This window comes from Pseudopipra pipra, chromosome 17 (genome assembly GCF_036250125.1).
Source record: "Pseudopipra pipra isolate bDixPip1 chromosome 17, bDixPip1.hap1, whole genome shotgun sequence".
Taxonomy (NCBI): Eukaryota; Metazoa; Chordata; class Aves; order Passeriformes; family Pipridae; genus Pseudopipra; species Pseudopipra pipra.
In genome coordinates this window covers 2,650,393-2,666,479 of record NC_087565.1, presented here as the reverse complement: position 1 = coordinate 2,666,479, position 16,087 = coordinate 2,650,393, and the positions used below count along the sequence as shown (strand labels likewise).

Genomic DNA, 16,087 nt, shown 5'->3' with positions numbered 1-16,087 from the left:
CACTCGCTGCCCGGCCACCACAATGGAAAGGGGAGTCCAGGAAACATTTCCAGAATGGGCAGGGAAGCTGGAAGTTCCCTGGGGCCTGCTGGCAACCCTTCTGGGGAACTTAGACGGAGGCACAGCCAGGCCCTGGTGCTGTCACCCCTTCCCCTTTCAGGGCTGACGTGTGTGGGGCTTGTGGTGGTTGTGGGGGCTCTCCAGTGTTGCAGCCACAGAGGTTCTTCATGGTCCCAGCCATTGGGGCTCTCCAAGGTCACAGCTGTGGGGGCCCTCCAGATTCATAGCCACGGGGATTCTCCAGGGCCACGGCTCTGAGATGCTCACAAAGGCTGCAGGTCTGAGCTGCTGTCGGGAAAAAAGAAGTGAAACCTGGAGCTCCTGCCGGGGAGGGGGAGCTGCACAGGCGCTCCCCTCCCCTCCCATCTCGGCTGACCCCTGCCCCTACTCCTGCCCGTGACCCCGGGCCGGGGGTCCCGGTCGGCACTGCCCCTGCCCGCGGGCCGGGTGGGCAGCGCGGCGCTCGGGGGGGCGGGCGGGGAGAGCGGTCCCCGGCCTCGGGGGGGCGGCGGGGAAGCCCCAGGGCGGGCGGCCCAACGCCCCTTCCTGGGCGGGAACGGACCCGGGCGTTCTTAGGGCGGCGGCGGCGGCCGGGGCTCAGCGCCATGAACCGGCTGGGGCTGCTGGGGCTGCTCTCCGCGGCGCTGCTGGGCGTGAGTGGGGCCGCGACGGGGCGATCGGGATTGGAGCAGGGATCGGGGCAGGAATCGGGACAGGGGCAGTGGCTGGGCGCTCCCTCCCTCCGTCCCGCCGGGCTTTCCGGGAAGGGGTCCGGTCTGGCCTCTCCGGCCCGTCCCCTCGGCGCGGCCGCTCCCCGGACAGTCCCGGGGCCGTGCGAGGGCGGCGGCGGCGGGACACGGCAGCGCTGCCGGGCCGGGTTGGGTCCGTCGGTCCGGCCTGCCGGGGCGGAGGAGCGGGATGGGCTGGCCGGGCTCCTCTCCAGGTCCTCCTTCCCACGCGCTTTCGCTTTGCCCCGAGGGCGCGGGCCCGGCAGCCCAGCCCAGCCCAGCCCAACGCCGGCCCGGGGATCCCCCCGGGCAGGGACGGGCAGCGGCGAGCCCCGGGGCCCTCGGTCGGGACCCCCAGTCGGGCGGGGGCGCTGGAACCGGCTGCCTGCGCCCCTTTCACTTCCCCTCCGGCTCCGTGCGGGCGGGGACGGCGCCAGTCGGGCTCGGGCATCCCCGCTCTGCCTCCGCCGAGCCCCGCGGCCCCATCGCTGCCTCCCTGAGGTGGGGATGCTCGAGGGACTCACGGGGGTCGGCACTGCCCGGTCGTGCTGGGTCCTCGCCCATGGCACCCTCGGCCCGGCCCTCCCTCGCCTCCCTCTCGCACCGCGACTCTGCCGGAGCCCCAATCCCGCTCCCCAGGATGGCCAGGAGCTGCCGGGATACTGGGGGTGGGCAGCGAGGGGCTGGCTCTGTGCGAGGGACGTGCTGCGGGTGCCCTCCTGCACCTTGGCAGGCCCAAGGCTCTGCTCCTTCTCCACCCTTCCCTGTGCAGGCGGTCCCCTGCCAGGAGGAGCAAGGCCAAGCCCTGGCAGGCTTTGCATGGATGATGCTCTTGCCTGGGGCTTTCCTGTCCCTTAGGGGCGGTGCATCAGCCTTGGGAAGGGGCTGTCAGTGCTCTGGGCACGGAAGCTGGGTGAATGGTGCTCCCTCAGCCTGGGACCACAGCACTGTTGGCAGGGGCACAGGGTTATGTGCAAATCACCGTCTAGTAGGAAATCTGGGGAACCGTGGTGACATCCTACCGGAATTGCTGCCACCCCACTTCAAAGAGAGCACTGATGGCATCAGGCAGTGGATGGCTGCTGTGGTCTGTGGTTAGTGCAGGCGTAGGAAGAGTGGTGTGAGGAAACCCTCACCTCGGGGTGCAGGTTAACACGCACAGTGCCTGTGGAAGTGTGGCGGTGTGGGAGTGCTGGGTATGAATTCACAGGTCCTGTTTCTTGCAGTGCTGGGAGCCTGGTGATGCCTTAACGTGCTCTGATAAGCAGTATGAGTACAAGGGCAGGTGCTGCAACCGGTGTCGGCCAGGTATGGAAACTCCGTCCTGGGGACCTTGTGGCTGGGCTGTGCCAGGGCCCAGCTCGGTGTGACTGAGCCCCTCCACCCCCTTGCCAGCAGTGCTGACAGCATCCTCTCCCTGTGTCGTCTCAGTACTAGAACAACTGGGACCTTGTGGGTACCCTAGGAGATGCCTTGGACCTCACCAAATCTGCCACAGCTCTCTTGGGACTGTCTGGACCTCATGGCAAAGGCAGCTTGCTGGGAGAGTGCTGCCACTGGCACTAGCAAATTGTGATGGCGTTTGCCAGCTCCTGCTGTCGCTGTCAGGTTGTTTCCCAGTCCCTGGAGTGCTGGAGTGCCCCCACAGCCCTCCCTCCCTGCCTTGGCCCTTCAGCATGTGCAGCCAGCAGGCGAGCTGGCCCCTGCAGCCCTGGCTACGGAGCAGAATGCTGCAGCAGTCCCAGTGTCCACAGCCACCAGCGCTCCACTGTCCTGCTGGCAGTGATGCTGCCTGGAAAGAGGGAAAGCCCCCTTGCCCTCTCCTCACCAGCATCTATTGCAGGGGAAAAGCTGGTCTCCGAGTGCGATAAAACAGAAACCTCTGTCTGCACCGTCTGTGAGATGGGGCAATATCAGCAGAGCTGGACCAAGGAGAAGCATTGTGCTCCTCATGACATCTGTGAACACAGTAAGTGGTCCCTGTGCCCACTGGACCCAACCTGTGAGGACTGCGGAGGCTGATGTCCTCCCAGGTTCACCTGCCCGCTGTCTCACCTTTCCTGTTCTCCCTTTGCCCAGACGCTGGACTCATCGTGAAGACACATGGAAATGCCACGCACAACACGGTGTGCCAGTGCCAGCCTGGCATGCACTGCTCGGACACCAGCTGCCAGACCTGCGTGGAGAACCAGCCCTGCAGGCCCGGCTCTGGCTTCGTGGCAGGTGAGTCCGATGCCCTGGCAGCACCGACCTCAGGTGGTGCAGGGAACAGGGGCTCGCCCAGCAAGGTGCCCCTGGCAGGGCTTTGGGAGAGCTGTACCTGCTGCCACGCCTGATAGCGTTGCCACAGGGCATGCTGCCCACCTGGCCTCAGCAGCCCTTTGCCCCCCATAGCCCCTACTGACTTTCCTGTCACCTCTGCTCCTCTCTAGCCAAGGCCATGGAAAGGAAGACATCCCCCTGTGAACCCTGTGCAGAAGGCACCTTCTCCAACGTCTCTTCTAAAACTGAGCCATGCCATCTTTGGACAAGGTATTGTCTGAGTGCTGACCACGTCCTTCCCCCAGCTCCAGTGAGCACATCTTCTGCTGCAAGTCTCCTTGGCAGCCTCAAGGATTGGGTAGCCGGGCTGGTCTCTAAGGGACACGGCATTTGGCTGGCATCTAAGGGACACGGCATTTGGCTGGCATAGGGCTGGAGCGAGAGGAGGAGGGCTGGGAGCACGGTGAAGTTCAGGGCAGCATGGCTGAGGTCGAGGCAGACATCCAAACCCTTGTGACGGTCCTTCAGTATGTGCACAGAGTGCTCGCCCCTTCAGGGGTATCCATCCTGTCATCTGTGCTGGGAGCAAGGAATGAGGGATGCCCCATGCCCTGCTCAGGGTTTCCCTGCCAGCACTCTCCATGGCTGTAATCATCAGCCCAGGCACAAGTCCTCTCCATGGGGAGTCTGGCTTTGAGGATGCCGTGGGCTGGCAGGTCATCCCTGTCTTTAGAAAGCTGCTTGAGGGGTTAATCGCACACCCTGGTAAAAACGTGAGCCTTGTTTCCATGCTGAATTAGTCTTGCTTCAGCTGCCAGCCATTGGATTTCGCTTTGCTTTTATCTGTGCCCAGAAATTACATTCCCATGGAGCCACTTGTAGCCTGTCATCAAGTCCAATCTAAGCTTTTCTGTCATAGCTGCAGTGTTCGAGCCCTGGGGCCTCCCTGACCAGGCAGGTCTCAAATATCTACTCCTTCCTGTGCCTGGTCCCTAAACTTGTTCCCGTCCTGAGCAGTTTCAGCAACTCCAGACCAAGATCCCAGGCTGGTACACTGCTGTGTACCTGCTGTCCCCATCATGCTGTGTCAGTGGGGGTCCGTGGCTGCTCACCCTGGAGCACGGCAGGCTCAGTGCAGGACTCATTCTGGCACAGCTTGGGTGCCTGCCCAGCCCCAGCTGTTCCTGCCTGGGGGCTTTCCTTGTCTTTGGGCTGCTGCTGTGGTTACATGGTCTTTTTCTTCCCTGCAGCTGTGAGGAAAAGGGGCTGGCTCTGAAGGTGAAAGGGACAAACACCTCGGATGTGATCTGCGGTAAGTGCTCAGTGCCCAGGGCTCATCTGGTGCAAAGCAGAGACCTCCCAGGGCTCTGGCTCCTGCAGCACTTGGAAGAGCTGGCCTTGCCCCTGGGTGTTTCTGGGAGAGAAGGGTCTGAGCACACGGCCGGTGTGATGCTTTCCTGCCTCTCTGTCCCCGTGAGGGATCCCTGTGGGGCTGGGCCTGGTGCAGAGGCAGCTCGGGGCACTCGGTGTCCCGTGGGTGTCCCGTGGGTGCCCCACTGACCCCGTCTCCCCCCGCAGAGTCGGGCAGGCGCTCCTCGCTGTCGGTGCTGATCCCCGTCACGGCCGCAGTCGTCACGTGCCTCGTGGGTGTCTGCATCTACTGCCTGGTCGACAGAGGTGAGGGGCTGGGGCACAGGAAGTGATGCCTTGGCCAGAGGAGCCAAACAGGGCCAAACAGGGGAGGACAGCAGCAGTTCTGCTAAAAGTGGGATAGCCCCTCTGGGGACACCACCAGGGCAGGGCTCCCCGAGCCCATTGCCCTGCTGGGTCAGGGGCTCTGTCCTTGGGAGCAGGCATCTTGGCACGGCTGCAGCCTGAGCCAGGCCAGCTCTTGGGGGACAGTGCTGGTGCCCTGTGGGTCCAGTCTGGCTTCTGCCATGGCTCCCAGCCTCCCCAGCCTGGCAGTGGCAGCAAGCACAATGAGTGAGCTGCACGACCTGTGGTGCAGCAGCACCAGCCCCAGCTCTGACCCCGGGAAGCTCCCTGCAGGCAGGAGTGCTCCCCGCTGAACTCAGCCTTCTCTGTCCCTCTCTTCATCCAGATTCCAGACGACGGGTGCAGAAGGAGGTGAGTCTGCCCAGAGCCCCTCTCCAGCAGTAGGTTGGGATCCCTCCTGGGCACAGCTGGGGATGTGCCATCAGCAGAGCAGGGGCTGTGGCTTTGCAGGGCAGTAGGGGTGGGGGCTGAACTAGGCTGCCTAGATTGGGGCAGGACAAGGGCTCTGGCAACCCTGGGGTGCTGCTGGCAAGCGCTGAGCATTTGGGAGGGACCTACACAGAGCAACACTCTGGCAGTCATGGCAGTGTATCAGGAGCCTGTGGAAAGACATGGGTGCAGAGGTGGGGGGGTTGTAGCTGCATGCCCCTGACCCCTCCCCTGTGCATATAAAGGCTGGGATGCCCGGAGAGAACGCAAATAAGCAGCAGCCCACGGAGCAGGATGAGAATGTCTTGCCTGTGCAGGAGACCCTACTCAGAGGCCAGCCTGTGGTCCAGGAGGATGGCAAGGAGAGCCGCATGTCGGAGCAGGAGATGGTGTGAGGGCGCAGGGCACTGCCTCCGACGGGAGCACGGACTGGGAACAGCACCATCTCCACTGTCCCCTCTCCAGCTGGGGAGGAAATCTGGCATCTGGCCTGGCTGCGAGTGATGTGATACTGCGGTGGACCATGGCACGACCACCCCACAGGAATACCACCACATCCAGCACCTGGTCTGGCCACCTGCCCTGGGCTGCCCTGGTGGAGCAAGGCTTAATTGCCTGCACAGGGACATGGAGCAAGGCTCGGCTGCCCACATGGGTGCACGGAACAGGGTCCCATCCTGCTGCCCAAGTGGGTGCTGCAGTGAAGCCCAGAGTGGCTGCTCCCCGGCTGACCCCTGGCAGAGCCTGGTGCACCCACCAGGGCTGCCACAGCAGAGTGTAGCAGCTGATGGCAAGACCCCCAGCTCAGAGTCTCCCTGCGTGCTGGGGATGCCACGGCCAGGAGTGGGGCCTGCGGGTGTGGGACTACCACGGCAGAACTGGAGCAGGGCCCGGTGGGTGCTGCTGCCAGGTGGGGCACCGGGTACCTCGTACCGGCCCAGTCCCCCAGTGCTGCCCAGCGCTGCCGGGCTCCGTGGGATGAACCGGCGGGCCCGCGGCTCAGCTCTGGGACGGGGCGGGGATCGGGGCGGCGGGGCCGGACCGCGGACACCGGCGTGCGGCGGCCGGGAGATGGTGCTGCGGGACCGGCGCGGGCTGCGCGGGGAGGGACCGGCACCGCCCCGCGTGGGCTCCGAGTGGGTTCGGGGGGCGCTGGCCCCGGGACTGCCCAGCGCGGGCCCTTCTCCCGCGGCTCCCCCGCGCACCCGCCGGTACGTGCGGGAGCGGCCGCGCTCCGTCACCCTCCACCCACCGTTGGCAAAAACCTGTGATTAAACGTCATTATCCGTCCCCTGTGAGTGAGCAGCCCGAGCCCCCGCGCCCACCGGCGCCCCCGGGACCGGCGCTTGCAGGTCTGATGCTGCGGGAGAGACGTTCTGGGCATGGGCAGGTGATCCCAGGACAGATGCTTCAACCAGAGGAGGGAGGGAAAAGCCACCACTAGCTATGCTGACCCCCACCGTGGCCCCAGGACCTCACCAGCACACCCTGTCTGGGCCCACAGGGGACCGAGGGTGCAGGCAGGGCTGCCTGCAGCATGCAGCTCTGTGACCTCTCCTTGCTGCTCCGGCAGCAGATGCACAAGTGGGGTTCATCCCGCTGCAGGGTGCTGGGGGGCAGCAGCAGAGCCACTGTGGTCCCCAACACACTGATGTGGGGCTGGACTTCAGTGGCACCAAGCCCACTGCAGGCTTCAGGTACTGGGAGCAGCCACAGCCCGCGACCCACCACCACCTGAGCACAGGCAGCACGGCACAGCAAAGGCCATAAATCCCAGAGCAGGAGCAGCTGGAGCAAGGAGCGACTGCCTGTACAGGCAGTGGCACATTATTTAAGGTTCCTCTTAAAACCTAATGTTAGGTTTAATAAGGGAGATAAAAGCATGTCAGGAGCTTTCCCTCCTCTCAGGGCTCAGCGTTCCCAGCAGTGCCGATGAGGTGGTCCCAGCCTGGCCAGCATTCCCTTGGCACCAGCCTAGAGAACATGCAGTTTTGGGGGCAAATGTGACCCTGCTCCTGCTGGAGGAGGGGGCTGGTGTCATGTGGGCCACAGATGCAGAGTCTTTGGCCTCAAACATGAAGCTTTTGGCCCCGAATGGCCCCCAAAGGACTGTCTCCCCACAGTGGTGGGCCAGCCCCTCTGGGGCCACCTCCCCCAGGGCTGACCCTTCCCGGCTGGCACACAGCGTGTTCAGTGCCTGCTCCCGCATGTCAGACATGTGCCATCTCGTTAGCCTGTCTGTCCCCCAAAGTGAGGAGGGAGAGCATGTGAGGTCTAATTGAATGTAACTAATTATTCACTCTGCAAATGCTCTGTTTAAATGGGATTGTGAGGGACAGAATTACTCATTCTGAAAAGGGGAGAGAAAGAGAGAAAGACAGAGATAAAACAAATAGAGGCGGATGCTGGAGCTGCAGCTCTCTTTCTCCCCAGAATACCAATTACTGGATGAAGTGATTGTATAAATCTTTACCGAGTGAACGGACTGTACTAGTCACTTACTCCTGTCCTCTTATTATGAGGAGGCAATGAAAAATCATCCCACTCTCCAGCCCAGTTAAGGGCTCCCAGTTGCTGTCTCGGATGCTGTCTGCAGCTGGAGAGCTTTTCCCAGGGCTTTCCCAGGATGGGGATTCCACTGAGACAGGGCTGAGCGCTTGGCAGGGGTGCACACCCCTCTCACACCCCCAGTCCCGGGGAGGAGCAGTGATTGTGCATGCCCGGGGGAGTGGTGGGGCTCCTGCCCCTGCAGCAGCCGGATGATGCCATACAGGACCCCGGGACATGGGGAGACACAGGCTAGAGGAGGGTCCTGGTGTCACACGTGTGACAGCTCACCCATGGACCCCGGTGCCCGACACCCCAGGCCTTGAGCCCACAACTTCTTTGCCCTTCCCTTCTGTGCATCCAGCCCTGCCAGTCCCCCGGCCCCCACCTTGGGCTCCTGCAGCACCCACTGAGCAGGGAGAACGTGGTGCTTCCCGACCCCTTTGCACGCTGCAGTCCGTGTTTCTCACTCAGGGTGTCTCTGCTCCACCGGCTGCAGAAACACGCTCGTTGGCAGCGACCTCCATCGCCCATGCCTGCCACATCAGTTAATCCCTCCAAACACCCCCGTTTCTGTTCTCAGCAATGGTGTGGGATGGGAGAGGAGGTCCTGGCTGTGTGGAGCAGGGAGAGATGACAGACTCACCCCTGTACCCTGCCCAGCAGCGGGGAGCACCCACTCCACCCTGGAGTCCTGCTGCACAAGCTGGTGAGGACCCAGACAGTGCCATATTCCCTGCACAAAACCCCAGACCCTCACCACAAGGCACCCAGCACCCCAGGGGCTGTTTTAATGAGGTGAATGCCACTAGATCTCCACATCCTGCTGCAGCCAGGAACAAAGAGGCAGCAGCTCAGGGTGCCCCAAGGAGGGACTGCACTGTTGCATGGGTACCCCAGGGCCCTGTGGGTGCTATGGCTCACTGAGAGAAGCTGCTGGAGTTATGTGTTGGGGGCAAAACAGGCTGGATGCAAGTCAGTTAGGAGAGGGCAAAACCTCCAGCCTTTCCTGCCTTGTCCCAGATAGGGATTTGATTGTTGCCAGCAGTGAGTTTCCATGCGCTGGAGATGTGTGTGTGGGTGTGAGGGAGAGATAACATCATCATCATCGTCATAACAAATGCAGCTGTGCAGCCCCATTCTCTGCTTATTGGCTTTCTTCTCTTTATCTATAAATAATTGCGGGGACACAATAGACTTTTAAGTCTGCCAAAGAGTTTGTCTCCCTCCAGAAACCGTATTGCCACAGTGCTGCCACCTTATCTGCTTGTAGAGAGATGAGGGTGGGAAAAATATTTACTGTCAGGGATATTTGTCATCTGCAAATTACCTCTGCCTACAATCCACAGCGGGGATGGGGCTGACAGTGCTGATCTGTACTGTAGGAGCTGCTGGGGTGGGGAGCAGCGAGCCAGTAAAATCCACCATGCCTGCAAAGTCCTGACCCCCCAGGGATAAGGGACACAGTGGATGAGGATGAACTAGGTGCCCAGCAAGTGGCTTGACACAGAGGAGCACCGTGTTGGGATGGCTGGGGCATTATGCCACATTGCCAGCCCTTCCCCCTGCACCCCCAGGCCGTGCAGTGTCCCCCAGCACAGCAGCCCTAGGCACTGACCACTGTGAGAGCCCCAGGCCTCGCCACTGTCCTGCAAAGGCCAAAAGCATTGCACACTTCTGCCACTCTCTCAGCACTCAATACCCCTGCCATCCCTGCCACTGCTGCCAACCCCACCAGCCTCGCTCACTGCTGGAATTCCTCACATCCTGCAGCCCAGGGGCCTTTGCACAGCACTTATCACTGCAGTATCCAAGAACCGATCTAATTGATGTGACACCAATTATTCCTGTATCACTAAATGCAGAATTAATGCATCTGTTTGTACAAGCCTCCTAGACCCTGACCATGAAATTATGACTTTGACATGAAAGGAGCCAGGGCTGGGAGCATCAGCTCTCAGCTGAGCCCCCACCACTGCAGCACCAGCCAGCCCTGCTGGGACACCTCCCCGACGGCCACATGGACCATGCGGAATGCCTGCGGTATCCAGCTGTCTGCTTGGAGATTTGGGGCTTGTGGGTCTCCACAGACCAAGCTGCAGCCATGGTGGTCCCATGCAGCCACGCCAGCCCAGTGAGTGCTGGCAGAGGTGCCACGGCCATCAAGACAGCGAGCCTGGGGAGCTGCGTGCTCAGCAGGGCAGTGAAGAGCCATTTCTGGGCTATTCAGCGCAGTCCACGCAGCCTGCAAAGCTCTTGGCTTGGACATGGAGTGGTGCTGGGAAAAGCCATTCATTGCACTTGAAATTTTACTGTGAAATTAGGCTTTGCCTGGACACGCAGGGCTTGGCACAGGCAGCAGTTTGTATTTTGTAAATTGCTTTCTACAATCAATTAAAGAAAGGAGATGGCTGTGGCCAGGGGCAGCACATGAGACATCTCCTCCTGGGGCTGGCTTCAGGTCCCTGCCACATAGCAGGGCTGGGCAGAGCCTCACCTGGAGGAAATTTAGGTGGGTAGCTGTGAGGGGGGGGAGGACGGCCTCATCAGGGCTGCTCTGCTGCCCCTTTGCCCACACTGACTACCTGGGTGAAGGGCTTCTTGCCCTCCCACTGCTGGACACCTGTTCCTCTCAGCACCCCACTTGTAGCCATGGTCACTGCCATGCACCCCAGCTCGGGATGCACCGCTGCTGCTCCACATGCCCTCCTTGCACTGCTGGCATGTCCCACAGCAGGGGATTGCAGGGCATGGCCCCGTGGTGTTCAGCACACAGGGGCTGGCCCCAGCCATTGGCACCGTGCCAGATAGCGGCAGCTTGAGCTGGAGCCCCCCTGGAGACAAACCCCTGTCCCCTCCCAGCCTCACCCCAACACCAGCTCCCCTGATGCAGGCAGCACGCACTGGTCCCAGCACCACTCCAGGGCAGCAAAGCGGAGAGGTCCCACGTGAGCTGGGGGATGCAGTGAGGCACAGCCAGCATGGCAAAGGTCTGGCACCCTTTCCCAAGACGTTTGGGCAGAGCATGGTGAGCATGGAACGTGTCGGGCTGCTCGGATGGCGAAGGGCTTGCCCTGGTTCTGGTTTGCTCAATGTTTTCATTAAGGACCTGGATGATGGAATAGAGAAAGTGCTTATTAAATTTGCAGATGACATGAAGCTGGGAGGGACTACAAGTATCTTGGAGGACAGGATTAGAATTCCAAATGATCTTGACAAATTGGAGAAATGGACTGGAAAAAATAGGATGAAATTCAACAGGGACAAGTGCAAGGCAGTACGCCGAGCCGGGAACAATCAGCTGTGCAAACACAGGCTGGGGATGGCAGGGCCGGCGGCACGGCACAGAGCCCAGCCGGGCATGAGGCCGCACAGGCGCGGGGCAGGCGCGGGGCAGGCAGGAGGAGCACTGCCTGCTCACCCGGAGCTCCTTCAGGAGCCGGGGGAGCGGGGCCACGGGGAAGCAGGAGGAACAGATGGACGGAGTGAGAGGAACCTCCACTGGCCTCAAGCACAGACTGACCCCTTGGAGCTGTGCCACGGGCTCCCCTGGGGTTCTGCACACCTCTCCCACCTGGCCAGGAACCTCAGTGAGATCTGGCTGGACCACAGCCCCTGTGCACTCCAGGTACAGGGCTGAGCAGGGCTTCCTGGCCAGGCTCCTCCATCCCCTGCCTTTTCCAGCTCAGAGCCAGAGCAGGCACTGCCCTGGCTCTGAGGACACACTGGGGGACTTTGTGCCCCCAGGAGATGCCCCTACACTGACCCCAAAACTGTTCAGCCTTTCCCACAGAGCCCCACCGAGGCAGATCCCCAGGCACTGGCACAGCCAGGGGGGGCCAAACCACCACCACACGCAAGGGAAGCTTCACTCCAAAGGCACTTCCCATGCCTGGGGCTCGGCTGGGGGTCTGGCCAAGCCCCCTGCCCCACAGTGCATCACCCTGCTGCTCCATGCAGGTCTGGGGTGGGGCTGAGCCCCCCTGGAGCCCTTCTGCTACCCTCCCTTTGCTCTGGCAATTAGAGCTCCAGCCAGCCCCCTCCCAGCCTGTGCAAACACCGAGGCTCATTTAAATAAATTAAGAAGACATAATAAATCAAAGGGAAATGAGGGGCTGTGCCTGGGGGCAGGGGAGTCACTCGAGTTTAATTACATTGGCAAGCCTCTTGCAGGGAAAGCACAGTGAGTCCCAGATGTGTCGAGAACAGATGTGCAGGAACACGGAAAGCTTGGTGGCAGGGCCGGCGGCACCACCCTGACGCCTGTGCCCGGCACAGCACCGGCACAGCACCGGCTCTGGTGAGTTGGGAGGCGAGGCACGTGCCAGCAGAGATGGGTCCTGGGCACTCACCACTCCAGGGCCACCAGCAGTGATGCCTGTGTGGGCAGGTGGCATCCTGGCAGCACAGTGACAGCCCCAGCACATGGGCACTGCTGGCACGCCGTGCTGCGGGAGAGCTGCTGGGGCTGCCCGCAGAGTTCTGTCTGCCCCATGCCCTACCCCGTGCCCTGTGCTGGCCCTGCGGCCACCCAGAGCCACCAAGCTGGGCTGAGGCTCAGGGAATAGCCCAGCATCCCTCCACCACATGTGGGATTTACAGCCCGTCCCCCATTGTTTAAGGACTCTCGCTCACAGCTGCGGCGGGGACTCCAAATAGAGCCTTGTGTAGAGGCAGCAAATTTATGAGACTGGCTCTGAATCCCCAGTCACATCAGGGGCCAATTCGTCTTCCCAGGGCTGAGGATGAAATTAAATTATTGTAAAATAAATCTGTAAAAGTGATGAAAAGACCATCACCCGTCGGCAAGGGCGGGGCGCCGGGAACACACGCGTGGCCGTGACGGATGGGGCTCACCGGGTGATAAAGCGCCCGGGACCGGGTAGCTCAGGGATTTCTGCTGTAATCTCACTAAAGAGATGTTGTTTACAGGAAAAAGGGTATTTTGGGGAGGAAATTGCATTTCAAGGTTAAAGGAAAAAAATGGAGCGAGTCTCCCAGGGAGCCGCTTACGTGCGAGACGGCGGCAGACAGAGACAGGCGCGGGGGCCGGGGAGCAGCCGGGCCAGGGAGCGGGCAGGAGGCAGTGCTGGGCACACACGTGTGCCAAGGGCCAGGGCTGAGGGTCCCTGTGGGTACTGCCAGACCATCCCGACAGAGGAGCTGCTGCCATGTGGTGGAGCAGGCGCTGCTCCCCAGCCCTGGTGCTGTCCTGTCCCACCACAGAGATGCCTGGTCTGGCTCGATGACAGCAAACTCTTGCTGCTTCCTGAGGCCTGAGTGACCCCCATCTGATGCTTCAGGGCAAAGGGCATGTGCCCTGCACAAGGGTTTGCAGCTTCCCAGTTTAAGTCTTCTCCTACGAGGGGGATACGGGAGAGATATTTTTTTTCTGTGATGAGCGGAAAAAAATAATGACTTCAGCTTACAGTGCGCTGGCTGGCCATTTAACAATAGGCCATTAGCACGGCTCAGCATGGGGAAGGGATTTATTTAGGGGACACAGTTGCAAAGACAAACCAGCACCAGGTGCTTAATAGTGTTTCAGAGGTATTCGAGTGTTGCAGGGCTCAGAAAATGTAGCTGTGGGAGTTCAGAGACTTTATCCTTCATGTCTGTGAAATCCCATAGTACCAGCAGAGATTTCTCAGCTCTGCCCCAACTACAAAAGCAGTGCAGGAAAAGCAGCAGCGCTGCAGGGGCAGCAGCTCCTGGCCACAGTCACTCTGACTGCCCCAGAACTGCCAGCACTGGCACAGGCCATACCTGTGTCCTTGCACCCACCTAGGGCTGCCCACAGGGCTTGTTAAACCCTGGGATTCCCCTCTGCTCATGGCGAATGTGCCTTGAGCATGACAGAGGGGAGGGACATGTTCCTCAACCCTGAGAAAGCCCAGTCTTCCCACCCCAGGCTGGGCTTGGTGCTGGCACAAGCCTCCCTTCATCATCCCCAACACTTGTGCCATTGCCTAGGGCAGCCCTGGGGCACCAGCAGGCTCTGCCTGAGCCCTCCCTGTGCCTTGGTGGCCTGGTCAGGCACTATCAACCACCAGGAGACTCCTCACTCCTGCACAAACCCTGGCTCCAGCCCCTGTCCTGCCACCAGCACCGAGACAGCTCAGTGAGTCCCTGCCCAGGGATGGGCACTGAGTTCCTGACAGCAGGGATGGGTGTGAGGCAATCCCTCCTCGTGAGTGTGAGCACTGCCCCACGAGTGCCCACTGCAAAGTCCCCCAGTGCGTCCCAGTGCGTCCCATGTCCCACTTGGGGTTCCCATGGCCGAGAAGTTCCTGCATCCCCCAAAACCAACAGAGAGGAGCTGGGGAAAGGCCTTTTGCTGGACCTAGAGCCTGCGTGGCCCCTCACCAGCAGCCCTGGCAGCGTGTGGGGCCGTGCCATGTGCCGAGCGTGGCGAGGGGTCCCGCGGCAGCAGGAGGGGCCGGGGGCAGGAGCTGGCGGCCGTCCCGCGCAGGCGGCAGGGCAGCAGTGTGCCGAGGTGGAAGTAAAGAGTTACTGAGCAAGCAGACGCTCAATAATTCATGGTCACTGAACTGCAACAGGAACGACGACAAATAATAATACAGGAAAATGGGGAAAAACCTGAAATCGTTAGGCCAATGGTTCAAGCATGAAGAGTGCGTGCTGAGGGAGTGGGGTGCAGTCACGCCATGCCCGGGTGGAGGAGTTGGTGCCAGATGCACCGTGGTGCTCTGCCCCAGGCCTGGCACCCCCAGCCTAAGGGCCCCCATGGTGCTGTGGCTCTGCAGGGTCTGTTCCGGGGATGTGCCCAGCCCGGGGCATGCCAAGCAGAGCTGTGTGCTGGCCCTCAGTGCCCTCCGAGCCTGGTCGGCATGCAGGGAGCTTGTTCACGTGTCCAAGAGGCAGGGAAGGCAGATCTGCTCTCCCTAATTATAATTAGTGATGCTTGCCATGAGAGTTTGCAAACATGGTTTAATTAGAGCAGCCGGGCTCCCTCCACATGCTACATCCTCCCTGGGGTCAAGGACGGAGCAGAGCGAGGGAAGCAGGAGCTGGGGGATGCTCAGCAGAGTTTGGCTGCTGGGTCCACACAAGATTTACCCCCCTTCTCTTCGCCTGACATGGCCTGGGGGGTTGGCAGGGCTCAGCTCAGCTGGTGGGGATTGCCCCACCCCCTTGGGTGGACCAAGTCCCCAGGCTCTGGCACCACCAGGACTGTCTGGTGCTCCTGGGGATGGGAAGACACCTGTGCACAGTGACTCAGCCAGAGGCCAGCAGACACTGAGCTGGGAAATTTAATCTACAGCTACAAAAAAGGGCTGTGGAGTCTGGATGCATGAGCCTGCTGCTTCTGTCAAGAAGAAAAATAGGAAAGGGGTGTAGGGAATTAGACAAAAGCCATGAAGCAGAGAGGGAGGGCAGGGGGAATTTATGGACAACAGGCAGCGGCCGCTTTGGGCCCAGCATGGGCTGATGGCCACATGTCCCTGGTGCCCAAAGTTGTGCAGAGCTGGGATCAGGACGGTGAGAGATGTGAGTGCCAGGAGGCAACAGGACAGAGGGAGAGCAAGTCCCTGGCAGGCTGTGCCTCTGGGTGCAGCCAAGACAACCCCTGCCCAGATTGTCCCATGACCAACCAGGTTATCTGGAGGGATGAATTTTGGATGGATTTGGGATGAATGAGAGCATCCCGAGCTCAAGGACTGTTGGCTGTGGTGGCTGGGCAGTGGCAGGCAGTGTGTCCGTGCAGACTGAGCTGAGGGCAGGACACCTGGAGTCACAGGGTGGAGAGCAGCAACCTGGTCAGAACTCCCTGCACGTCACAGACACCGCACCGGGGAACCAGGATGACTAATTGCCATTGTCACCAAACCTAATTAGGAGGCTGGCCACAGCCAGCTGGAAACTGTAGGTGTTAATTCTTTCTGGCAGGGATGGTGCCCCATCTAGAGGGGCTTCTGCTGCCCAGCCTGTCCAGACCAGCTCCCTGCTGGCCCTGGCTCTGTGTAATCATCCTCACCCCCTCAGCCCTGCATGCACCCCCCCACCATCCATGGGCAGGGCACACACAGCCTGGATACCAGCTGGACACCCCCTCCTTGGAGCCGCAGCAAGGGGGGCACAGCAGGGAGAGGCTGGGGCGGGTGCCCGGGTCCTGTCGCTCCGGGGGCAGGTGTGCACGGTGTGCACGGTGTTCCCGCTGCCGTGAGGCCGTGACTGGGAGCGGAGCTCGGTGTCTGGGTGACAGGTTTACAAATCACCACTGCTGCGTGCAGAGGGAGCTTGGCTGCCTCGGCATTCATCCC

At 61.1% G+C, this 16,087-nt stretch overlaps 1 protein-coding gene across 2 annotated transcripts; it reads left to right on the top strand.

The window, feature by feature from the left end:
- Positions 1–594: 594 nt before the first annotated feature.
- On the top strand, positions 595–7,741 carry CD40 (CD40 molecule). Of its 2 annotated transcripts, none has more exons than XM_064673740.1 (9): positions 595–713; positions 2,015–2,096; positions 2,632–2,757; positions 2,868–3,011; positions 3,221–3,320; positions 4,301–4,362; positions 4,629–4,727; positions 5,152–5,177; positions 5,573–7,741. In XM_064673740.1, exons 1-9 carry the CDS (start codon positions 666–668, stop codon positions 5,648–5,650), a joined length of 765 nt encoding a protein of 254 aa, XP_064529810.1. In that variant the 5' UTR covers positions 595–665; the 3' UTR covers positions 5,651–7,741. The 2 variants fall into 2 exon arrangements, with proteins under 2 accessions (XP_064529810.1, XP_064529809.1); XM_064673739.1 differs by having other exon boundaries at positions 5,501–7,741.
- The last annotated feature ends 8,346 nt before the right edge of the window (positions 7,742–16,087 follow it).

Excerpts from the sequence above, each read along its gene's own strand:
- CD40 (XM_064673739.1), top strand. The coding sequence starts at position 666 with ATGAACCGGCTGGGGCTGCTGGGGCTGCTCTCCGCGGCGCTGCTGGGC. Across the intron at positions 3,321-4,300 it reads CCATGCCATCTTTGGACAAG|CTGTGAGGAAAAGGGGCTGG; the intron begins GTATTGTCTGAG and ends TCTTCCCTGCAG. Across the intron at positions 4,363-4,628 it reads CACCTCGGATGTGATCTGCG|AGTCGGGCAGGCGCTCCTCG; the intron begins GTAAGTGCTCAG and ends CTCCCCCCGCAG.